Consider the following 26,940-nt stretch of genomic DNA (forward strand, 5'->3'; position numbering starts at 1 on the left):
TCCCCTCATTCCAGTGCTTCCTTTCAATTGAAAGAGACAACTTCCTGTGCATTTATGCCCCTTCGGTATTTAAATGTCTCTATCATATATCCCCTCTCCTGCCTTTCTTCAAAAGTATATATATTGAGATCTTTAAATCAATCCCCATACATGTTATGAAGACAACCACTGACCATTTTAGTAGCCGCCCTCTAGACCTACTCCATCCTGTTTATATATTTTTGAAGGTGCAGTCTCCAGAATTGTATACAATATTCTAAATGAGGTCTCACCAGAGTCTTATACAGGGGCATCATCATCTTCTATTTCCTACTTGCCATTCCTCTCCCTATGCACCCAAGCATCCTTCTAGCTTTTGCCGTCACCTTTTCTACTCATTTGGTCACCTTAAGAACATCACATGCAATCAAGCCCAAGTCCTGCTCCTCTTTCATGCACAAAAGTTCTTCAAACCCTAAAATATACCATTCCCTCAGGGTTTTGTTGCCCAAATTCATGCCTTTGCATTTTTAGCTTTAAATCTACGCTGCCAAATTCCAAACCATTCCTCTAGCTTTGCTACGTTCTTCCTTGTGTTATCCACACCACTGGGGTGTCTACCCTATTGCAGATTTTGCTATCATTCACAAAAAAAGCAAACCTTACCAGATTGTCCTTCAGCAATATTGCTTGTAAAAATGTTAAAACCAGCCCAAGAACCGAACCTTGTGGCACACCACTGGTAACATCCTTTTCTTCAGAATAATTTACCACTACCCTCTGTCGTCTTCCACTCAACCAGTTCCTACCCCAATCAGTCACTTTAGGGCCCATACTGAGGGCACTCAGTTTAATTATTAGTCATCTATGTGGAACGGTGTCAAAGGGTTTGCTAAAATCTATGTACACCACTGTTAGGGTTCTGGGTAACTGTCCCAACTGTGAGCCCTTGGGCTATCATTGGCTCCATAGGAGCTGACTCTGTGGGTGCTGTGGGTGCTTGAGCACCCCCAATATTGAGAACATTCCTTGTATATGGCAAAGGAAGTGTTATTTTCACTGGGCTTAGCACCTCCAATAATTTTGAAAAGTTGGCTCCTATTTGGCTCTGAACCCTGGCGGTAGGGGAACTCCAATAACAGCAGACAGTCACCTCTAGACTGGATTGGATACTGGATATCTGGCAGAAGAAGCACAGAGGTGAAGGTTGTAAATCAGGAGACGAACTCAGGACTATAGAGCCGCGCACTGGAACTCAGGAACAGTGCTGGGGACAAGTAACTCACAACAGAAGAGCAAACATTGCAAAGGCAATGCATGAGTGTTCCATGGTTCCTTATAAGGGCCCACACTGATGATGTCATGGCTTTTGGTGCCTGGGAATGAGGCTTGAACCACACTGAAGGAAGCAGCAGGGCACCAGGAAGAGTCTAGACTGCTGAAACACTAGAGTGAGGCTTGAATAGTCCCTGGAATGAGGCTAGAATGCTGGGGCATCAGATTGAGGCTTGGAACATAAGGAAACTGGCAGCAGAGGCATCAGTGCAGGAAGGAGGCAGTCTGGAGAAGCAGCATATCCTAGATATGAGCCAACTATTTCAAAAGCACACTTAGTCGAAAGAAGCACAGGGTCATTATATTTCATTGGGAGTTTGCTTGTGATGAGCTCAGCAGGATTTAAAGGAAAAGTCATCTGTTCTTCAATCAGTAGCCAGCATGGAGGAGGGCCCTCATCGGCAGAAGAAAACCACCATAGACCCTGTTGGTTATGATAAGAGTAAAAATCAGGAAAAGTAAGACCTCCATTGGAATGGAGGGCTTTTAGCTTTTGTAAGCCTAGTCTAGGTTTTTTGTCGCATCATAAAAAGGAACACAGTTGACATTCAAGCAATGCATAAAAAGATAATGGAGCAAAACATGGTAGCATCATAAATGAGTAATTAATAAAAGGCACAAGCATCATCTTGATCACCTCCATTCTTCCCCACTGAGAGAGCATTAGAGGAAACCATCTTGCAGTCATCTCTTTCAGTTTGTCCAAAATAAAGTCTCTTTCTTTTTGTAAAGTAATATCAATATCTGTGAAAAACATCCCAGATATTTAACACCAGACAGACCCCACTGTATGAATGACAGAAGTAAGTACCTTGTTGAGTCTGGTAGCCAGGACTTTTGCATAGATTTTGGATTCAACATTTATAAGAGATAGGAGTCTGTAGTTTTTTGTCTCCATCGGATCCTGATCTGGTTTCAGAAATACCACAATCATTGCATCTGAAAAGGTGGAACCAATAGGTGGATTCAATTGAAAATGATGGAATAATTCCAGAAGCTTGGGAGCCAGGATAACACTGAAAGTTTTATAAAACTGAACTGGATATCTGTCCATATAGGAGCTTTGTTGGAATGTAATGATTTAATAGCACCCACCATTTCCTAAACCATTATGGGTTTGTTCTGAAGGTCTTTATCAGAGGCAGAGATAGCGCTGCTAGGTAAGGAGGATAGAAAGGCTTGCATTTCAGTCCTTGTATCATTGAGTTCCACAGTATAAAGATGTTGATAAAAGTGATGAAATTGTGCAGAAATTTCCTGAGTGAAAGTAACCACAGTACCAGCAGGAGTCCTAATTCCAGGAATAGCCTGATGTCAAAGTTTCACCTGAAGATAGCCGACCAGTACTTTACCACATTTATTGCTGCTTCATAATAATGTGCAGCAGACTTGTTTTATTCGTAACTGTGATTAGTAAGTTGTTGAAGAGTAATGTAATTGTTAGATGTCATATGAAAACTTTCCAGTCTTTGTACTTCAGTCTCAAGAGAAGTCAATTTTAGTTTACGTTGCTTTTTATGATGGGATACATAGCTGGTGATATGCCCTCTTAGTGTAGCTTTAAAAGCATCCCAGAGTGTGGGAACAGAGACAGATGATGTAGCATTATCAGTATAGTATGAAGAAAAAGTATCCTGAACCATTTGTGTGAAATATTCCTCTTGGAGAAGCTTAGAGTTGAGCCACCATCGAAGGGTGTTAATATTCGGGGCCAATGGAGCCAATCATAAATCAATTGCAGCATGGTTAGAGACAGTAATAGTATAAATGGGAACATTAGTAACATCTTTTAATAAAACCTTAGACACAAAAAATAATCTATGCATTAGTAGGACATTTGTACAGCAGAGTAAAAGGTATAATCTCTTTGCACTGGATTATGAAGATGCCATGGGTCAATAAGATTATAGTCCTGCATTACAGATAGCAATGTAGATCTGCTAGTGGGTTTAGAATTATGATAAACATTTCTATCAAGTAAGGGGTCGAGGGACAAATTAACCCCCCCATGATAATAAGATCTGAACCTGACAAATTAAGTCGAGAGACCAATTGTTGAAAGAAGATAGGATCGTCTATGGTAGGAGCATATATAGAGACCAGATGCAGAGAAAAAACATAAATTTTAATATGTGGTTTGACTCACTGTCTGCATCATAGGTAAATCCTGAAATATGGGCTTGAGATCGCTTTGAGACCAAAATAACAACCTCATTTTGTTTGATTAACAGGACAGAAATCAACCTCTTTTAACCCAACTTTTCTTCAATTAGAGGGACTCAGTGTAATTTAAGTGAGTTTCTTAAAGGAACACAAAATAGGGGTGAAATTTACCAAAGTAAGACAGCAATTTTGTTCTCTTGATTGGATTGTTCAAACCATTTACATTTAAAGAAGTAATACTCAAATCCATATATGCATAAAATAGCTAATACATTAGAAACCAGTCATATTGGACCTGGACTTCTGGTAGGAAAATCAGGAAAAGCAAAAGGCAATATACGTTATGCTCCCGGAATGCAACCATTAACAAAACAAACTAATGAACTATAAAAATATAAGAACTTAGTGAAGAAATGAATAACCTCTCCACTATCCTGGATCCCTGGTTTGCTGAGAGAAAGTGACAGCGGGAAATATCGGGTCCCGCGAGGCTAAGAAATTACAGGAGGAAGACAGTATAGCTGTATGTAGAAAAAAAAACTGTAAAGGGAAAAATATAATTTGAGCCCTGCCAGACCATGAGGTAGACCTGTGCAAAAAAAACCAAAAAAAAAACCCGTGTTATGCAAATACAGCATATACCATACAGTGGCTAGACATTATATTGATTATTCCACAGATCCAAAGAACACTCTACCAATCTGTATTGTGGAGTCAATTTCTTTTCTTTTTTCTTGCTAACCACAACAAAAATCCAAATATGGAAAAAGAAGGCCTCTAAGATCTGTTGTACTCACTGACCTATGTCAAGATTTTCAAGTACTGTCACAGACATATCATTCATCACTGGCCAGAAAAAGCCTCTATAAAACAAATATCTCTTATTTTTTCAACAATTATTTATCAATATTTTCACATTTTTCTTCAAAGCTACTCTTTCCAAATCACAGCATATAGGTCATTTATGTACTTAAACAACATGGCACTTATATGCTGATTCCCCCTTTTTTTTTTTTTTAAAGGGATCCTGTTTTGCTCAATGCTTTATCAAGGGAACGCCTCAAAGGTGCCATGATATTCTATAAAAAACATATAATATCTTCATCACTGTGATCCAAACCCTCAAAATTTAAAACAAAGTAATAACAACATAAGCAGATATAGTTTTGAAGACTCAGGAATCACTTGTGTTCAATTTTCTTCATGCTGGACAACAACTCATTTCAAAATAGTTTCTACTTAAAATCTAGATGCCAAATTCAAAACCACCAATCAGCATGCTGCTTCAGCTTCTTACCCATATGGAATCACAAATGGTTCAAACAAAACTGCAATCATGGAATTCTTCACAAAAATGTCATTCATTCAATGGATTTATTTAACCCAGTGGGTTCCAGAGTTTGCAGCCAATGTATTCATCTTTGTTCACATTGCATTAGCCTTCGATCTCAGTCACTACCCTATGGAGAATCCCAGACTTGTTCAATAAGAAAACACGAGTTCAGCAAAAGTATGATTCCATGATGTGCCCCTGGTTTTAATCAGGAGATACAAGATTTATGTTCATTCAATCTGATTTGCAAATTTCTTGAAGTCTTCCCTATGTAAAACATAAAACAGGGCCAACATAACACATAGACCACAAAAGTGAACTCACAATCGGTCTTGGATAATAATGTATAAGTTTTTCCATCCACTGGGTTGATGGATTCTACACAGTCTTCCATAATGGGGCACGTCTTCCACAACTTGAATGTCCTACCTCACTAGGGGTGATCTCACATTCTGGTGAAGGAAGATCTCCTGGACTCGATAGTTCTTTAAGATTTTTTTTCCCCTTGAAAAAGCAATCTGGAGGTGATTATGCTGAAATAAGGAATGTGTCCACATGATATCCCAATTTTTATTTTTATTAATGATCTTAGCCACCTCTTCCCCTCACCTCATATATTTAAGGACAAAAATCTCAATATTGTCTTCACTATCCATGGATTTTTCAAAATCCATCAATAGAAGATCCTACTCATTATATTTTGCTCTAATTTAACTCTTCTTCACTGGTTTTGCAAGATATCCCAGTTTAACCAAACTTTTTTCAAACAACTTTGCCTGAGTTTTAAACTCTTCCTTTCTGTCACAAATTTTTCGAAACCTTAAGAACTGTGAATAGGGCAGGCTATCCTTTAATGCCCTAGGATGACAACTAGGATGACAACTCCCATATTGTCTGTGACAATACTTAAAAGTCTTGACATTGGTTAGTGAGTACACAGATCTTTGAGGCCTCTTTCCTCTATATTTGGATTTTGTTTTGTGGTAGCAAGAAAAAAGAAAAGAAATTGACTTTACAGTACAGATTGGTAGACATCATATCGTACAGCTGACCATAGATATTATACCTGGAATAAAGTACAAAGTGATGCATATTATGAGCAACTTCACAAAAGGTATAGTTCCCACATAAGGAAATAGCCAACCTGTTAAAATATGGAAATAAAAATATAATCGACAGATGAAGCAAAGCAGTATGGGTGAGAATTTATTTTATTTATTTGTTACATTTGTATGCCACATTTTCCCACCTATTTGCAGGCTCAATGTGGCTTACATAGTACCGTAAAGGCGTTCGCCAATTCCGGTATGAACAAATACAGTAATGTTGTGGTAGAATAAGGTTCGTGTGTACAGACACATTAGGGAATCATAGAGAGGAAGAGTTATTATATGTTCATTACGAGCTTTGGTGAAAGATCATGTGTCCATGGACAAATATCCTTGCTGATGGAGATAAGAGCGAAGGTCAGACGGATCCTTCAAATCTTTAGTAATATTATTGATTGTGATTCTCATCCTGGCCAGATATGGGCATTCATTTTTTTTAAAGATCAGCAACTTCCAGAGAAACTTTTATAGCAATACTCTGCATGCCACTTCCAGGAATGGATTGTGTCCCTGCACTGCATATTACTGACATAAAAAGCTGCATTCCTTTATAATTACAATAAATAAATAACAGTATTACAATAAATAAATAAATAAAATATCTTTTAGTCTGGATATGATTTCTCAAGGGCACTACACAGAAGCACTTTGGTGATGGAATGGACCCTCTGGAAGTCCTGCACAATAAAACCTCATAATCTGGTTGAAGATTCTTTTCTGTAAATATTTTTCCATCATTTATTTTAAAATGTGGTATTAGCTGATAAATAGAATCAGGTATAGGAGGAGGGAGTGTAGCCTAAGTCTAAATTTCTTTAACATGCTTTTTTATGACATTTTTGTGGCAAAGCTTATGTGAGTTTTCCTTGTAAAGAAGGACCCAGAATGCAGTATGCTGTTAAAGAATATTACTGAAAATCTGTTTTATGTAGCGCTCATTTTTCATATTTTTTAAATTCATGCAGTGCTGCCATTTTGAATGAGCACCATATTGGTAAGTATGTGGGAGAGGCATTGCAGATGAACTTTGTTACAGGGAATATCCCTTCACCTAGCCAGAGGAAGAAGCATGTCAGTGGGATAGCATACCTGGAGATGGCTGGATTTTACCAGGAATCTTTTCCTGACCTACTAAAGAACCCTCAGCCAAGGGGCCCTTTTACTAAGCCGTGTAAGTGTCTACGTGCACCCAACATGCACCAAAATGGAGTTACCGCCCGACTACCATGTGGCTCTTGCGATAATTTCATTTTTGGCGCGCGTCCACTACGCGCACATATTTTGGGCGCACATAATGGATGCGTGCCAAGTGGTATTTGGCATGCGTAGGTCATTACCTCCTGGTTACTGCATGAGTCTTTATTGCTAGGTCAATGGCTGGCGGTAAGGTCTCAGACTCAAAATGGACGCGCGGCAATTTTGATTTTACCGCATGTCCATTTTCGGCAAAAAAGGGCCTTTTTTTACAGGTGCACTAAAAAATGGATCGGTGTGCGCCCAATATCTGCACCTACACTACTGCAAGCCATTTTTTAGCACACCTTTGTAAAAGGACCCCCAAAAGAGATTGCACCTTTTTTTGGCATTTAGAAACATTGGGGCCTTTTTACTAAAGGGTTGCTGCGTGCTAACCCAGAACTACCACTGGCCCAACATGGCCGCCGGCGGTGGTTCTGCCTTGAGTGTTCGGCATTTCCAGTGCTTCAACTGCATCACCTGGACATCAAAGCTTTGATGTACAGGCCATGCGGTTGATGTGTCCATCCTTAGATAAGGTAAGTGCATTATAATGATGTCAAGAATAGATTTTTGAATTACGTCTGGTCTATAATTCTATTTTTGGAACTCCTGTGAGATATACTCAAGTTTGTTACATTGACAGAGTTTTTCCGAAAGAATAATTTGAGCATTCCTGTCTGAGCGGAGTTTTTTTCAGCCAGATGATGGTGAGCCAGGCCCATGCCTTAGTACTACGGTCGGTTGGGTGTCTATACTGAGGCTTTTTTCTTCACTTACGGTTGTGAGTGCTTTGGTGTGTCTCCCTGTCGATAAGCCAACTTGAGCATTATAAATACTTGAATGTATTATATATAGAGAGCTTCGGAAAAACAATCTTTTCACATGGCCATGTCTTTTTTAGAGGTTTTTTTTTACCTGCTGCAGTAAAAGGGGGCCTGGCATGTGGTAAAAACGGCCCCCACTGCTACTGCAGGGCCATTTGTACTGCAGCTTTTTAAAAGGACCGCATTGTGCCCCCTTCTCTACCGTATTAGCTCTTTTCTTTCCAGTTATGAGTTTGCACCAGAAATTTGTCATAATTATACTAAAGGTTTATAGACCATTTAATCAAGTATACTTCAGAACAGTAATTCAGTACAGGCTCATTTTATGGGAAAATTATATATTAAGTGTCCCTGCATGGCAGAAATGTGCTGAGGGGGTTCAGTCAATCCTTCAGAATATCATTTTTTTAAACTTCTGAAAACATGATTATTCTTGATGTAAGTACATTTAAAAATAACTTGAGTCCTACTAAAGAAATATGATCTAGAAGTAAGTGTATTCATATAAAATATAGTTGATATACACAGGTATTTGCAGGTTTTTCTTTGAAATTTGCCAGGGTGTCAAATTAGTGGCCATATTGCTGTTCCAGGTGTTAAAATAAATATTGGACATACTATATTGCATTGGAGTGAAATGTGATGCACATGGGAAGGCTGGGGCTGATCTATTCTCCATGCATTGACAGGAATTGCTGAAGAGGACTCCAAGAAAGCACAGTGATTATGCAGCAGTAATGGAGGCCCTCCAAACCATGAAAGATGTCTGCTCGAACATAAATGAGGCAAAGAGACAAATGGAAAAATTGGAGGTTTTGGAAGAATGGCAGTCTCACATTGAAGGATGGGAGGTATATTACAGTCAATGTTTGATTTACAGCACAATTTAAAGGCTCTGGAATCTGATGGCTATATTGTTAAGAGGTTTCCACAGCTAAAATAAAGAAAAATGTATACTCCTAAGGGGAGTCTTGTGATGAAGTGGTACCACAATATAGAAAATAATTTACAGTTTTTTCGTTCAGTAAGGAATACAAACTCAGATTTATAATTTTTTGTTGTTGTCTATATAGATGCAGATTAGAAGGGAAGTTTTAGGGTAACAGCTGCAGTGGAAAACCTTTTCACTAAAATAGCTTTAGGCCCTTATTTTAGAAGCATTCCCACATGTAAATGGTGACATTTAAACATCTGGAGAGGCATCTCTCATCTAGGCACCAAATGGTGGAATTCTATTCCAAATAAAATAGACAGATAACTAATTATCTAGCATTCCGTAAATTCTTAAAAACATTTCTCTTTACTAAGGGGTACTTTTATTAAGCTGCGGTAAAAAGTGGCTTGCGGTAATGTAGGTACATGTATTGGGCGTGCACCAGGACAGTTTTTACTGCATCAACAAAAAATGGCTTTTTTTTTAATGGGACAAGAAAAGGGCCTGTGGTAAAAATGAAACCAATGTGCATTCAAAACTGGCCTGAGCCTTTAACGCCACCCACTGATCTAGCAGTAATGGCTCACGCGCTACACATGTGGTGACCAGTCTGTGCATGCTAAGTGCTGATTATTTTTATTTTATTTTTCTTACATTTGTACCCTGCGCTTTCCCACTCATAGCAGGTTCAATGCGGCTTACATATTTTATACAGGTACTTATTTGTACCTGGGGCAATGGAGGGTTAAGTGACTTGCCCACAGTCACAAGGAGCTGACTGTGCCTGCAGTGAGAATTGAACCCAGTTCCCCAGGACCAAAGTCCACCACTCTAACCACTAGGTCACTCCTCCCAGTATTACCACCAGAACCGGCACACGTAGGAGGAAATAAATAAATAATTTATCCATGCATTATGGGTGCGTGCTAAATCTGAAATTACCGCCAGGAGGGTGCACTGGCCTGGCAGTAGTCTCATTTGGACACTCGCTGCATGCGAGTAAAGCTTACCATGGATTAGTAAAAGGGCCCCTATGTTCTTACATGAATGGCTACCATGAATAGTTAACCGTATCAACCCTTATCACAGACCAAACTTCAATATGTTACTTATTTTCTACATACAATACTACCTGTATTTATATTTCAGTGATCAAATTTCATTAAGTTTGCTTATTCTTGTATGCATTACAAATTTGTATTCTTCGTCAATTGCATAAATTGTATCTAATTTTTCTTATCAATATTGTAAACCACATTGAGCAAAATAATTATATTTGGATAATGTGAGATAAGTACCAAATAAATAAAATAAAAATAAAATATGCCATTTTACAACAGGGGCCATTCACATTTGAAGAAAGTTTAGAACATCTAGATGTCAAGGAGGTGGGGGTAGGGTGGGAAGAGGGAGTGATCTAGGTGGGCCTAAAATACAGACATACACCATTTCATATAGGGAATCCATAAGCCCATATGGGTAAAAATAGATGTTGAAGCAAACTTGACTCAAGTCACGTCTGAGTGCCTGTTGAAAGGACAGTTATAAATTCTGACCTCTGGGGCCTCCTCTAATCACCATCCTACAATATCTGATCCCCTTTTCCCACCCCCAAATACAGCAGACCTATCTGATTCCAGCCTTATCCCTGGATGGTAGGATTTTTTCACATATATGAGTGGGGACTAATCAGTGGTGTACCAAGGGGGGGGGGGCAGTGGGGGCGGTCCACCCCGGGTGCACGCCGCTGGGGGGTTCCGTGGCTTGCAGCTGTCGGCTCCGAGTTCGCTAACTTCGCTCGTTCGCTGCAGCTCCCTCTGCCCTGGAACAGGTTACTTCCTGTTCCGGGGCAGAGGGAGCTGCAGCGAACGAATGAAGTTAGCGAACTTGGAGCCGACAGGCGCGCGCCGTGGCACCCCCCCAGCAGCATGCACCTGGGGGGGTATCATTTCACCGGGGGGGGGAGGTGTCATTTCGCAGGGGGGGGGGCACTGCACCCGAGGAGGGGGGGGCGCATCGGCAATCCGCCCCGGGTGCCATCCAGGCTAGGAACGCCACTGGGACTAATCACAATTACCCAGCCCCAGGTAGAGAATGGTCAATGAGGGAATAAAAAGATGACAGAAAGTAGAAATTTAGCACTCTGGAATGGATAGGTCACAACTTCCCTCTTACAGATCCAAATTCTTAGTCCAAGATAACACTGAAAGAATATGACACAAGGCTCAGATAGTATAAAAAAAATAGAAAAGCTGGTTTATTAGAAATATTTGCAGCTGTAGTTGTATTATTGTGTAGCAGTAAAACAGGGTCAGTTAGAGACAATATACTTATGCAGAACTACCCAAAATGATGGTAAAGTACTGAGTTTTAAGTACCTGTCAAGGTGGAGTAAAGATAACACTCACTTGTACCTAGTCCTGAATTATTAGGATACCTAACACCCTAGGCACTGTAAAACTAAAGAGAAAAGTGCAACTTGACCAATAGAAAAGGCTCCCCAGCACTCGCAAACTTTGGAACTGAAGCCAGTTAGGGAGCTGATAAAGGAAGTAGGCAGCAATGCTAGGATGGCAGATGCTCTCTCTTTCTGGATGGTTGGTCAGCAGTTGTTGGTCCCAGATGGTCAGCAAGCAAGCTCTCCCCAGCTAGGCAAGAACATGCAAACGGATGATGTCACAGATTAATTAGCCTTCATCATGTGGCTGGCTCAGGCCAGCTGATAGCAGCTCTCGCATGAACCGCCCAAGATAACAGCTCATGCTTATGGAAGAGGCTTTTATACACTCTCCTCTAGTTTGGTGCCATGCTGACTAGAACAACAAAGTCTGATGTTTTCCAGTGTTGTGTCTTTGGGGGACCAAACAATTGATTCCTCTGACCGTGAAGTCCCCCAGCTCTGTTATTGAAAGCTACTTTGCCATGCTCAGGACTTGATGTGTCAGCAATGTGCCTGAGGTTTGCAAACAAACCTCTGCACAGGAACTGACACTGTCCTGTCTGTTACAAGAAAGTCAGGTTCATAGTGCTTCATAGTGCCATATGCAGGGCTTGTTTTGTCCCTACATATGGAAGCATGACCCTAGCAGTAATACCACAATATTACTGCTCGAGTTCTTGGCAGCTATTTTGGCCAGAGAAGCATCATGGCAGGAGTGAGTAGGCATCACTCCTGCTCCACTAGACTCTAGGGAGCCCTAGTAAGGCTGGGGATGAGACCAGTTTTGAGGGATAGAGTGGCCTTCTTTAGCTTATTTGTGCTGCATAAATAGGGATTGGCCTTGGGGGGATGGTACTGTTTAGTGAGCACTTGCTCACATGTGGGAGCCATTGGGGGAAGCCAATGGGGGTTTTACATGTGGGAGGGATTGCCATTGGTAGGCGATTGCTGTCAAGGGAATCATTGAGGGAGAGAAGGTTGATGTGCTGAGGGCAGGGGGTGGAGGGAAATGACCCACTGAAAGTATGTGTGTGTGTGTGGGGGGGGGGGGGGGGGGGGGCTCTGCTATTCGGGCCCCTAAGCTGCTCCCATCTCTTTATGGGAAGGAATTGATGTTTTTTCCTCTTGTGCAGCTTACTAACATTGCTGTTCTCTTTAGATATGGAGAGGATTTGGCATGCAGCCCTGCAGCTATTTTATAAGAGGCTTTATATTTGGCAAAGCCTCTTCCTATATAATAATTCTCACCTCCAACGTTCTGAGGCTGCCTGGAACCGTGGTTTCCAGCCAGAGCTGCTCAGGAAAGTGGAGTAGATATGTAACCGGATATTAGCAAGTAAATCAAGAGGCTGGAGGCAACGGATCCAAATCAAGAGAACTTTATTGCTAGCAGTGACGCAGCTGAAATGTTTCAGTAACACTGCGTGTCCTGTATCATTTGCCACTAACATTTATAGGTTTTATCAGCAGTCATGCGCATTGAGTTCACAGAAAGATTACACAGAAGTCAGGAATCGAAACTTAACACACAGTTCATTTTCATTACACAGACAAAGGATTATACTAATGAGCATATGGCAGAAGCAAAACTCTGCACAAGCTATAACCGTTATCTTATCTGGTTGCCATAGCATCCTGTTTGCAAGCTTCTGCAGTTCTGTTAACTATTACAAGTACAGCTTCTTTAGCAAAAACAAATAGAGTGTCGTTTACAGCAAAAGCTTAACCCTGAATCTCCAGTCTTTGTAAAGCTACCCCCAACAATCCCCCCTTTGATACTTTATCATCTTAATAGTGAAAAGTATCACATTCTTGATTCGTAGGTTTGACCACGGAGCTGATGAGACCTTCGATCTTTCCATTGCTCAAACGGTGTGGTTAAAGCCAGTGAACAGCTGATGAAATATCATCTATCCAACCCCTGAAACAGAAGAGAAATGGTTACTTGACGGTTCTGACCAAGTGGCCCTAAACCCCTATTCCGGCGTTGGTTGCTTCACCGGTTTGAGACGGAGGGTTCCTATTGAGGCCCCTCCCCCTTTGTAGCCGGACTTGCTGCAGCAGGGGCGGTGGCCGTCCTTGCCGATCCGTCCTGTGGAGAGAAAGAAAGCCAATTATTCAGTGTCGGATACAGGGACGGGGGAGTACATTTGTAGAGACATAATCTGAGCCGTTGCCCTGCGGTCGGCGATAGTTTCAACTGTCCCCTTTAGGGTGCTCATCAAAAGGGGTATGCAGCAGGGCAGGATCAAGCATAGTAGGAGTAGGCCCGCTAGGACAGCATACATCCCCTTAAGGCCCCCACCCCAGCAAACCAGTCCCCTAAGTTCTTCGTCCAATCCCACCCGCTCTGCAGTAGTCGGGTCAGGCAGCAGGCAGAGAGTAGTCAGATTCAGGCAATGGTCAGGTCAAGTAGCAAGACTATGCCTGGAGCTCCAGTAGCAAGGAGTACTGGCAGCCAGTGGTGTGCTGGAGCCGGCTCGCACCGGCTCTGCAGAGCCGGTTGTTAATTTTTGAATTATTTTGCGAGCCGGTTGTTCAGCTGTCTGCAGGGACGGGACAAAGTTTTTTTCCCCCTACAAATTACAGCGGGAGGCTGGAGGCACGCATGCCCAAACACACCAGCTGTCACCTGATTTTGGTGCACGCATGGTGTGTGGCAGCCCTGCCTCTTCGTGCTGCATTGGGAAGGTATTTATGTGCTCGTCACTCGTGGGCTACCTGGTTCACCTCAGCAGCGCTCAGCTGGTCGTGGAGCCATACACCATCAGCAAGCAGCATACCCTGGCTCTGGTAAGAATTATTTTAATCAGACTTTTTACTGGGCCGGGGGGCCCGTTTGTTGAGGGAGGACAGATTTGTAGTAGTAGTCAAGTGGTTGGGGGAGCATTGTCCCCCGGCCGCCCTCCCAAAAAAACACTTGCTGCACGCACCGTCTGTGTTCCGATTCTCTCTCCCCTGCTGCCCTTCCCACTGCCCCATGCATTTTAAGTTTTATTTTGTCCCTTCGGTTTCTCTCTTCCCTCTTGCATCCACTCCCTTCCTCCCTCAACCTCTCCGCCCCCGCCTGTCGTCGTCCACTCCTCTACCGTACCTGTAGTAACTGCAGGCGGTGGTTAGAACAGCCAGGTCATGATGCATTGCCAGTGTCGGGGTCCTTCTGCTGCCATGTCCCGCCTACTCTGATTCAAGTTGCTGTTTCCGCGTAGGCAGGACGTGGCAGTCAAAGGACACTGTCGGGAGTTGGGACCAAGGAGGTTTGAAAGAAACTGATGAGCCCGCTGCGCTGCCTATCTACTCCACCACGGTAAGGAAGCCAGTTTGGTAAATCTCTGTTTTCAGTGCCCCCCCCCCCCCCGCAAATCTGTCATCTCCTCAAAGCAAGCAAACCTATGAGCTGCTGCATCCACTTTGTCGTTCTTTATTGCCCATCTTCTGTGTACCAACTCTAAAGCTGTTTCAATTGGATAGGTAGTGCCTTAAAAAGCAGAGGTCAAAAGTTTTTTGTTTTGTTTTTTTTACTTATTGGACAGCTTTTTAATTTATTTGAAAGCTTCCCATATAGTCTAGATATAAATTTCATGAAATAACAATTGAATATCACTAACACATTTTAAGAAATTATTATACCTGGTAGAAACAGCAATTTTAAACTCTGTATTTTGTGCTCATTTTTCTACACTATAAAAATATATAAACACACTGTATACAATAGAGATGGCCAAATTTCAGTGAGGATATCCTGTTTCCTGATGGGTTCCTCTTAACTGTTGTTGTTGTAGTCTACCATGGGAAGCCAGGTGTTATAAAATTGATGGAATATATTGAAATTAAATGGAAATAGAATTAAACTCTCCTTTCATTGGGGCACACATGGAATCAGATCTTCATTTGTTTTGTAGAAGTTTACCTTTTAGATACACAAATGAATTATTCTGTTTTGAACATGTTTCAGGGGGAAGTGGTTTTGTTAGTCAAAATAAATATTTTGTTTCATGCAGATTTCTTTTGTTTATACGTAAATGGGCTATATAAGCCCCTAATGCAGCCCATATTGGTTTTCTTATATTTTGTTCTTGTGATAACTTATACTGTGCCAAAACTGAAAACTCTTATCTCTGTCTGGTCGGTAATAAAAGGAGCTCATTGTGAACACTATCTACCCTAAAAGGTTGTTTTCTGGCTGTACATGAAGAATTGTGATATTGAATAAATAAGTGTATGTTTCTGTCCCTAGTCATGCACCCTAAATTTATATAATCCTTTCAAGAAATCAAGTTAATCTTTTAACTTATTAGTGGAGTATAACCACAGAGGCATGGTATGGTTGCATTTTCAATATGGTAATACTAGGGCACAGCTAAGGAACAGGTTATTTTGAGTTAGTTTTCACTGGACCAAACTTGCTTTCCTTGTGCCATCACTATCCAGCAGGTAGGCAGTATCTTAAAAGATGAAGGATAAAGGATTTTTTTTTTTTACATTAAAAGAAGGTAAATTTGGATGTAAGGATTGTTTGAAAGCACGCTCTCTCCCCGGGTATAGCCAGCTCTGCAAATGTTTTTTTTTTTGGGGGGGGGGGGGGGGGGGGGGGTGCAGAGGTGGACGGGGGGGGGGGGGGGGGGGGGGGGGGGGGGGGCGAAGAGGTGGTTCAGAGAGAGAGCCTGTTGTTAAAAATTTACCAGCACACCATTGCTGGCAGCGGACAGAACTAGGGCTGAAGCTCCAGAAGTAAAGGAAAACACACACGGGAAAACCAGAAAGCTAAACACAAGAAAACTAATAAAGCTGTACACAAGCAAACAAGAAAAGTTATGCCCAAGCTACTAGTAACAAGCTAGAAACTCACACTGAACTGGACAAGGTAGCAGTGCACAGAGCACTCTAATATCTCAGGTACCTTAGACCATGCCAAGGCAAAGGCTGCAGTCTCTAAGTGATTAATAAAGCCCTTCAACACCTGAGGAGCAGCTGCAGCCATCAGTAAGCAGCTACGGGGGCTGTCCAGGCACAAACAAGAGACAAGGAAGAACCGGACCGGACTGGGCTAAAGTCTGGAACGGGTAGGAACAGCAAGACAAACTATGGCAGCCACTGGCTCTGGCCACCAGCGGGTGAGAGGAGCACAAACCAAGGAGCAGGCAGAGAGCACACAGAACATAGAGAGACTTAGAATACCTAGGTGCAGCACAGAGGAGCAAATAGAGCCAGGCTGGAGACAGTCTCACTCATACACACAAGGATTGACTCAGGCTGCACATACTGTGGCGGGGCATGTTTATCCACTCCTACCCTAGCCATGTTTTTCAAAATGCTGCCAAGACTTAATGTGGTAGTTTCGCCAGGAAGTCTCGGCAGCCAGCAGTAGCAGGCAGGAAAAGAGTGGGATTCTTTCCTGCCCCTGAAGAAGCCACTAGACAACCAGGCCCTTAAATGTAGGACCAGGGAGGTGGCAGTGGTGTGGGAGGGGGATGACGAGCAGTGGCCAAGGGGTCCCCAATGACCCTTACTGCCTGAGGGCCCTGACCAGTCAGTCTACTACTACTACTACTACTCAGTCTACTACTACTACTACTACTATTTAGCATTTCTATAGCGCTACAAGGCGTACACAGCGCTGCACAAACATAGAAGAAAGACAGTCCCTGCTCAAAGCGCTTACGATCTAATAGACAAAAAAATAAAGTAAGCAAATCAAATCAATTAATGTGTACGGGAAGGAAGAGAGGAGGGTAGGTGGAGGCGAGTGGTTACAAGTGGTTACGAGTCAAAAGCAATGTTAAAGAGGTGGGCTTTCAGTCTAGATTTAAAGGTGACCAAGGATGGGGCAAGACGTAGGGGCTCAGGAAGTTTATTCCAGGCGTAGGGTGCAGCGAGACAGAAGGCGCGAAGTCTGGAGTTGGCAGTAGTGGAGAAGGGAACAGATAAGAAGGATTTATCCATGGAGCGGAGTGCATGGGAAGGGGTGTAGGGAAGGACGAGTGTGGAGAGATACTGGGGAGCAGCAGAGTGAGTACATTTATAGGTTAGTCCACCCTGTTGTCAGGTAAAACACACACACAAACATCACGACCACCAGGCCCTTCAAGGTAGGACCGGGGAGGGCTGCAATGTGCTGCGGCGGCAGCGGGCACCTGGAAAGAGCCTCTGGGCCCTCGGCCACTGCCTGGTTGCCAGAATGGTCAATCCACCCCTGCCTGGCAGTTCTCTCCTGCTTCTTATTCTCAAGAATCAATTGGACTTTCCCTTCCAAACATATTTCCTAAGGTCCTTGCAGCAATCTTCCTGTGCCAGTGGTATTCAGGCTGATGCCCAGGGATAGATCACAAGTTTGTGGGCCCACTGGCCAACTAGCACATAGGGCCCCTTCTCCCTTCCTGGCTGCAAGTGCCAAATGCATAGTTTAATTCACGTTTCTGAAAAACACAACCATCGGACTATACAGATAGGCTGCTATGCAAAGCCCACCTTGCTAATGAGACCCAGTAGGCCCATGTGAAGATCCATCCCTGCTGATACCCTTCGGGATCATATAGCCACAAGCTTTGACTTCATCCAGCCAGGTGTCATTCCTGTGCAATGACCACAACTCCCACCCACCTGTTCATACCCAGGAATTGAACCAGGGATATTCCCCCATGGAAGTGCACAACATTTACAGGAATTGAACCAGGGATGTTCCCCCATGGAAATATACAACATTTACCATCTGAGCCAACAGGCTGGCCTGTGTGCATGTTTTCACTTTGCTTTGCATTCCCAGAGACAGATTACCTTAAAGCAAACAAACAAAGAAAAGAGGTCAGATTTGAGGGACCTCTAACCTTCTTCCAACCCTGCCACCTACATAACTGTTTCATACATCAATGTTCTGATTGCTTTCTCCCTTCTGAGTGGAATAGTAGAAAAGAGCTGAGTTCTGTTTCTCATCCTTACCCATCTTAGATTAGGTTGTGACCCTCTGTGTCTATAACATAGGCAGGCACAGACAGTGTTTTTCTCTGTCTTGTCCAGTTAGGTTTTGCAGATTACATTATGAACAGAAGAAATCAAGGAGCATAGTTATCAATATGGGCTACCATTAAGATGTATTATTTTACCACTAACTTGTGCTATTTTAGCACAGGTCCCATTTTATGCAATGAGATGTAGTTACTAATAACTGGGGTAAACAGTAAAATAACAAGTCCTAACAGTAGCCCATGTTGATAACCACACCCCAACATATATTTCTGTTTGTATCTATTAGAAATAGACCTTTAAGGAATGCTTTACTCGTGTGGGAGTAGGAACATATTTTTAACACATAGCAGAAGTAAAGTTGATTTATTCATGAATACGTACTCTCAAGTATGTTTTGGTAAGACAGATATAGACATAATTTCTATTAAAAGATGTCATAAAGCAGCATCTAATATAATAATTTGCTCTTACAACGTTCCAATGTCTCTGGTTGCGTTCATAACCATCTCCTGACCTCACTCTCCCACAGTAGAACCCTGAGTGCCTGACGTCAGGAGATGCTACAATTCCAAGCCAGGAGGCGGGAACCGCGCAACCAAACAAAACAAGACAGGGCTGAGACATGGGACCGCGGGAGCATGGAAAGCGTTAGCCGCTACAGCACTCGAGCTTCAGCCCACGATCGCGACTGACAGCTGAACTGCTTCAGGCTGCCTTTGCTTTGGCTTCAATTTCAGCTGTTCCTCTGGTCCCGTCCTCATTTCCTGTTTCCAGAAGGGTGGGACCACAGGAACAGCTGCAACTGAAGCAAAACTAAAGGCACTCTGAAGAGGCGTCCATCCGTGCTCCCCTTCACTCTTGGCAGCGCAGCAGCAGCAGGTAAAAACTTTTAACAAAAGGCAGCAATAACGAAGGGGAGAGCCTGCAGCACACGTCCTGCTTGCAGTTCGAGGCCACAGAGACCAACAGTGAGTGCAAGGGACGAGAGGGGGGGGAAGGGGGTCCAGGGATGAGAGGGGAGGAAGGGGTCCAGGGATTAGAGGGGGAGGGGGTCCTGAGACCAGAGAGGTGGGGGTCCTGAGACCAGACAGGTGGGGGTGGAGGCAGTGGCGTTCCTAAGGGGGGGCGGTGGGTGCGGTCCGCCCCGGGTGCACGCCGCTGGGGGGGTGCCGTGCGCGCACCTGTCCTTCATTTGTTCCATGCTCCCTCTGCCCCAGAACAGGTTACTTCCTGTTCTGGGGCAGAGGGTCGGGAGCATGGAACGAATGAAGCACAGGCGCGCGCAGCACCTCCCCAGTGGCATGCACCCGGGGGGGTTCTTTCGTGGGAGGTGTCCTTTCGCCGGGGGGGGGGGGGGTGTCGCGCTGCATCAGGGGGGGGGGTGCTGTACCCGGGGGGCGGGGCGGGTGTCAGCCCCCCTAGGAATGCCACTGGGTGGAGGGGGTCCTGAGACCAGCCAGGTGGGGGTGGAGGGGGTCCTGAGACCAGAGGGGTGGAGGAGAAAGGGGGTCATGAGACCATAAAGGGGAGGGGGAAGGGGGTCCTGAGAGGGGGGAGTGGCACACACTCACTCTCTGTCTCTCACATACACTCTCTCTGACACACTCTCTCTCTCTGTCACACACACACACAGTCTATCTCTCTGTCTCTCTGTCTCTCACACACACTCTCACTCTCAAACAAACATACACTCTGTGTCTCACACACTCTCTGTCACACAAACACACACACACACTCTGTCTCTCTCTGTCTCACTAATTCTCTCACACACACACTCCATCTCTCATACACACTTTCTCTCTCTCTCTCTCTCTCTCTCTCAAACACACACACACACACACACTCTCTCTCTCTCTCTCTCTCTCTCACACACACACACACACACACACACACTCTCTCTCACACACACACACTCTCTCTCACATACACACTCTCTCTCAAACATACACACTCCGAGGAAAACCTTGCTAGCGCCCATTTCATTTGTGTCAGATACGGGCCTTCTTTACTAGTCTTGAATAAAGGAGTCATGGGGTTTAAATGTTATAATAGATTAGCATTGTAAATCTTTTATTTTGTACCATATCTATTCTTTTGTCTCCTCTAGTGGGCCAATTTGAAACTAACCTGTTGGAAAAATCTTCCTCATATCTGACTTTAAATACTTGCTATGAAATGGACTTCTGTTGTTTCACTCAGTCTCTGTCTCTCTTCATGGCCCCCAACAGCTAACAAACATAACCAAAAGCTAAACACAGACCCAAGTCTGGAATACATCCAGTGCCACCCGTGATTAAAATAAGCACACACTGCTAGAAATGCTCACCACCCCATTTATAGGGATTTTTATTTCTGTCTCATTCATGTGCATTTAAATGCTGGAATAAGACAAACATATTTAACATAAAACAGATTTCTAAGCTCCTTGTTCAGAGCCCCATGGTGGGAGGTAAGCCGTAGGGGATCCAGATGGAAATGTGGAGGGTTGAGAAGGCTGGGGAGTGGGGGTTGCTCCTTGGAAGGGGGATGGTCAAAACAGTTAAGTTGAAAAGCAGGTGCTTGATTTACAATTGACATGCACTGATGTAAGAATTCTGCCCAAAAGGCAAAAACAAATGTGCTTTTCGAAACTAACACTTGGAAACCTAAGTTCACACTCCAGTGATGACAGGGAAGAAAGATTAATTCACACAGGTCTGCTGGTCATGGGACAGCAACTGAAAAACAGGAACCAATGTAGGAAATGAAATAGAGCAAAATGACCTTTTATGATTTACAGAGCTTGCTCCTTATATTTGCTGGGGAGTATGCAGACATACCTTATGGCTAGCAGTGTAACGGTGGCTGAAAAAAAAAGATATTTAGAGTGCACAGAAATGAGGAGCCATCACAGACCGATGTTTATATTTATAGACTACCCATCAAATCAGAGGCTCAGAATGGGATACAAGACATTAAACATGCATCCAATAAAACTAAACATAAAACACGAAACAATCGAAAAAACAGGGCACATTTTAAACACTAAAAACAATCACATCAAAAAGAAAAAAAATATATATAAATACAATAAACCAGATCTTGTAAAAACATTTAAAAGTTAACTCCTTCAAAAGTAGAATGTCAAAAGTAAAAATTCATTCCTCTGATCACATATTTAAATGTGTTGTACTTAATAGGATGTGGTTCCTTGTCTTGATGTTGGCATGTTAATAAACAGATTTAAACATAACATAAATTTAGGGTTCTTTTACTAAAGTGTGTTAGGCTGTTATCACCTGGTAACAGCTAACATACAAATGCACTAATTGCCTTTGTAGTACTTTCAAGGTTACCATGCGAAAAGTTGTGTGTAAAAGAAATTTTATGTTATGGGGTGGATTTAGGTGGAGAATGTGCATGGAAAGTATACAACCATTTACACACTATACTTACAGCACTTGAAGTGAAACAGTTTAATGTGCTTATTCTAAATCAGCAATAATATAAAATTTTAATTTTTTAACAGTAACGTAATAAAGTATTAAAACAACAGTTTGGCATTCATGAAAATCTTACAGCAGTATACTGAAATATAAATCTATCTCATTTTATGAAAAGAAATGTATATACAAGACTTTGGCTTACTTTGAGGGGCATAATCGAATGCGAATGCCCATCTCCATGGGTGTTTATCTCTGAGGACGAGTCTGCGAAGGGGCAGGCCAGACCGTATTTTCGAAAAAGATGGGCGTCCATCTTTTCTTTCGATAATACGGTTTGTGCTGGGCAAATGCATTGCATTTGGGCGGATTTGAGCTGGGCAGTATCGGTTTTCAGCGATAATGGAAAACGAAGGCGCCCAGCTCAAAAACGAACAAATCCAAGGCATTTGGTCATGGGAGGGGCCAGGATTCGTAGTGCACTGGTCCCCCTCACATGCCAGGACACCAACCGGGCACCCTAGGGGGCACTTGTAACAATTAAAAAAAAAAGTAAAATACCTCCCAAGTCTATAGCTCCCTTACCTTGGGTGCTGAGCCCCCCAAATCCCCCCCAAAACCCACTCCCCACAACTCTACACCATTACCATAGCACTTATGGCTGAAGGGGGGCACCTAGATGTGGGTACAGTGGGTTTTGGGGGCGGTTTGGAGGGCTCCCATTTAGCAGCACAAGTGTAACAGGTAGGGGGGGATGGGCCTGGGTCTACCTGCCTGAAGTCCACTGCACCCACTAACAACTGCTCCAGGGACCTGCATACTGTTGTGATGGAGCTGGGTATGATATTTGAGGCTGGCATACAGGCTGGAAAAAAAAGTTTTTAAAGTTCTTTTTTTTTTTTGGTGGGAGGGGTTTAGTGACCACTGGGGGAGTCAGGGGAGGTCATCCCCGATTCCCTCCGGTGGTCATCTGGGCAGTTGGGGCACTTTTTGGGGACTTGTTCGTGAAAAAAAAGGGTCCAAAAAAGTGACCCAAATTCTCACTTCTGGCGCCCTTCTTTTTTCCATTATCGGCCGAGGGTGCCCATCTCTCTTTGGCCGATAAACACGCCCCAGTCTCGCCTTCACCACGCCTCCGACACGCCCCCATCAACTTTGTCCATTCCCGCGACAGACTGCAGTTGGAGGCGCCTAAAATCGGCTTTCAATTATACCGATTTGGGTGCCCATGAGAGAAAGGCGCCCATCTCCCGACTTGGGTCGAAATATGGGCGTCTTTCTCTTTCGAAAATAAGCCTGTTTGGCTTTCAGGTGACAATGTGTATACATCCTAACCATGCTTTGCCCAAACTATGCCCCTTGAGGGCCAACCCTACCATTGAGTGACTGTTTTTCACCCATGGCCCCACTTTCCAGGCCTATTTTTCAGCTCTTAATGACTTATGCAAATGAGGCCTGCAATGGATCTCTGCATATGGCCCAGGATTTCTTTTCATCCTTAACAATCCATCCCTTATGTCCCCAAATACACCTGTAGGTGGGTTGCACCTTCTTGTTGCCATGCATACTTTTACTCAGGTAGCCCATAGGGTTACATCCATACCAACTACTAATCTCTAAAATTCCATCCTTTTCCTCAGAGATACTGTGCTCATCCCATGCCACCTCCATTGGGAAGCTGTTTCATGTGTCCACTACTCTCTGTAAGAAAATACTGACTTAGATTGTTCCCAAATCTACCTCTTTTCACTTCCATCCTCTGATCCCTCATGCCAGAGAATCTTTTCCATTGAATACCTTTTGTGTATTTATACTTTAGAGATATTTAAATGTTTATTGTATCTCCCCTGTATTTCAGTTTTTATAAATTATATATATTTAGATCTTTAAGTCAGTTCCATTCAGGATAATTCTATAAAATGGGTGTCTGCATTTAAACACCAAAATCACAGGTACATATATGCTAATAGCATATCCAAATGAGACTTTCAGTGGTGGGCTAGTAATTTTTCCTTTAGTTTTCTCAGAAAAATACCAAATTGAGATAGCGCCACAAACATATTCTATAGTCTATAGTCATGTCCTCAAACACCCTTTCAGCTAAATACATAGGTAACCTTTATTTACTGCTGCCTGCCCTCAGTCATAAGAACAAAAGGAAATAAGAATAGCCATACTGGGTCAGATCAATGGTCCATCTAGCCCAGTATCCTGTTTCCAACAGTGGCCAATCTAGGTCACAAGTACCTGGCAGAAACCTAAATAGTAGCAACCTTCCTTGTTACCAATTCCAGGGAAAGCAGTGGCTTCCCCCATTTCTATCTCAATAACAGGCTATGGACTTTTCCTCCAGAAACTTATCCAAACCCTTTTTAAACCCAGATATGCGAACCACTGTTTTCTTTTAGGAAAGTATCCAAACCTTTTTTTAAACCTGCTAAGAACAAAAGAGTAGCCATACTGGGTCAGACCAGTGGCCCATCTAACCCACTATCCTGTTTTCCAAACAGTGGCCAATTTTTACTGGAGCTTTGTAAAACGACACTTCAGTATTTTATAGACTTCTATATATATTGAATATAGCAACTTTGAGCCTCACACAAGGATCTGTGCCCCCCTGTGGAAATTTTCTTCCATTTACCTGAAAATGAAAGATTCATCCTTATCCATTGCTCTGGCTTCCAACTATCATCTGATAGCCCAAATTTCCTTTGGTCCCCCTGACCCCCCCAACACAGGTTCAGTGGGGGCTGGAGATCCGTTGGGTCTCCAGCCCCCCTAACCCCCTCTAGCATCCCCTCAAATGTCCCTGGTGGTCCATTGGGCTGCGGGTCAAACCCCCCCACCTTGTGGTCTAGCGGCCTATTCTATACATTTTACATGCTTATATGGCCTCGTGTAAAATACTGGATTAGTGTGAAAGTACATCAGGTCATGGTGTGGATTTTCACTGTCAGCATGCACCTTGAATACCCATGTAAAGCACATGCTAATATTTACGCCAGCCTTCAAGCTGCTGTATGTACTAGTGGCTACGTGTATACTCATTCTTTCACACCTATAATATTATTTTTTAAAAACTGAAATAGACACATTACTTTACTTTACAAAATAGGTGTAAAATGAGCATTGGAAAAGACTCAGTAACAAGGCGTGATGTTGTAAAATTACCCCCATGGGACTTGTTTATTTAATGTTTGTTAATTTTCATTATTATATGTTAAACCTATTATGGATCCAACTTCTCCTTCTTAGGCAGCCAACTCTGGAATGCCCTCCCCAGACCTATCCGATCAATCAGGAACTCTCTACCCTTCTGGAAATCACTAAAAACCAAGCAAGCCTACCCAAATGACCCAAACTAATCCTATGAACCCATTTATCCAACACTTGCACATCTCTACCTACCTATATCTTTTATTATTCTGCTATACTTAACTTATATTTTCTCTATCAAGTTTCACTATCAATACTCTGTACTATGTAAGCCACATTGAAACCTGCTTTGAGTGGGAAAGCGTGGGGTACAAATGTAATAATAAATAAATAAATAACCAGTTAATGCAAGTTAGCAAATAGAACCCTATGGGCTGTAATACATTTTAGAATACTTTGAATGCTGTCCTCCCCATGCTGCCAGTAAGAACTGGCTACTCCTTGGCAGGAAATACCTTTCCATGTTTCTTTTAAAATTTTCCTATTTGATTTTGCCAGTCAGTCGTATCATGTAGGAAAACTGAAAGTGTTTAGGTTTCTATTGGTTAAGACAAAACTGTCTTCGTAATGCTAGATGAGGCTGAAATTATATCTGTGTTGGAAAACAATAACAAACTGGCTATACAATTATATAAATCTTACATGTGAAATATCTTTTATTGTAATTTTTTTTATTCGGCCAGTGGCTATGAAGAGGATCATTTTCCATATTAATGATGTTGTCATGCCATCCATTATTTCTAACATCATGCCCACTGAACTATTCCCATTTTCTTCCATTTTCTCTTATATTATCTTTCATGTCTGCTGCACATAGAGATGGAGAAAAGTGATAAATAATAAATTCTGATGCTTCAATTATTTGATACTGAAATAACACATAAATAGAATATAATATTTAATTTAAAAACATCATCTGTAGACCACCTTTTCCAGCAATCACTAATGCAAAGCAATTAACAATAACATAAAAACAACATAAACATATTCATCAGATCAAAACAATTTAAAAAAAAATGCCTAAATTCAAGCTTCTTAGCCCAAGTCTACAAGCTTACAAATGTGTTAATAAAATATAATTATAAAACAGATTAAGGGCCCTGTTTACTAAGACGCGTTAGTGTTTTTAGCGTGTACTTAAAATTAGTGTGCTCCAAATGGTAGACATCCATATATTCCTATGGGTGTCTTTAACGTTTATCATGTGCTAATGTTAGCGCTTGCCTAAATTTAATGCACGTTAAACGCTAGACACCCATATATTGCTTTGTTGTCTTTAACATTTAGTGTGTGCTGAACACTAGAGTCACCATTATATTCCTATGGGTGTCTTTAGCGTTTAGCGCACGCTAAAAACGCTAGCGCGCTGTTAGTAATGCTTAGTGAACAATACCCTAAGAGACTAAGAGGGTAATTTTATAAAGGCATTTTTGTGAATATATAACAGTATACATGCTTAAAAAAAGCCTTTTTTAAAATTACCCCACATAGAAAAGAGCTCATGATGACAAGAATGTGCTTACTTAGAAACGACACGGGTATAGGCATATTTGGGGACAGATTTTGGCTGCAGCGAACGTGTAGTTGCAATATACACTCATACTTTATAAAATACTTTACATACATAAATTTATGCTTGCTCTTGAGCAGGTGTAAATGTCCACAGCTTCAATTTAAATGGGATTTCTGCAGATTTTATGCAGATGTTTCTTAAGACACATGGAGGGGGGATTTTCAATATGGCATCTGAGTCTAACTTTGGACATTTTGCTCAGAATGCCCAGATTCCCAATAGCAAATAGTTCCCACCCCCAGTGCGTCGTTATATCTGGCGCTACAAAAATATATTTATTTTTGAAACGCTGGTGTGTACCTGGTGGTAATCGGTTACCGCCGGGATAGAATGGAAGCCATTAGTGCCACTTCAGTGGGTGAAGGTTAGGGCTCCCCCCTAAATGGCCACATGGCAAGTGCTTCACTTGC

General features: G+C 42.5%; 1 protein-coding gene across 1 annotated transcript in view; it reads left to right on the forward strand.

Moving 5' to 3' along the window:
• PREX2 (phosphatidylinositol-3,4,5-trisphosphate dependent Rac exchange factor 2) overlaps positions 1 to 26,940 on the forward strand; it is a 523,586-nt gene that overhangs the window by 140,366 nt on the left and 356,280 nt on the right. The window contains 1 exon segment of the mRNA XM_030215317.1: positions 8,672 to 8,833. Within this exon segment, the coding sequence (XP_030071177.1) occupies positions 8,672 to 8,833 (162 nt within the window).

This window comes from Microcaecilia unicolor, chromosome 1, assembly GCF_901765095.1.
Source record: "Microcaecilia unicolor chromosome 1, aMicUni1.1, whole genome shotgun sequence".
Classification (NCBI taxonomy): domain Eukaryota; kingdom Metazoa; phylum Chordata; class Amphibia; order Gymnophiona; family Siphonopidae; genus Microcaecilia; species Microcaecilia unicolor.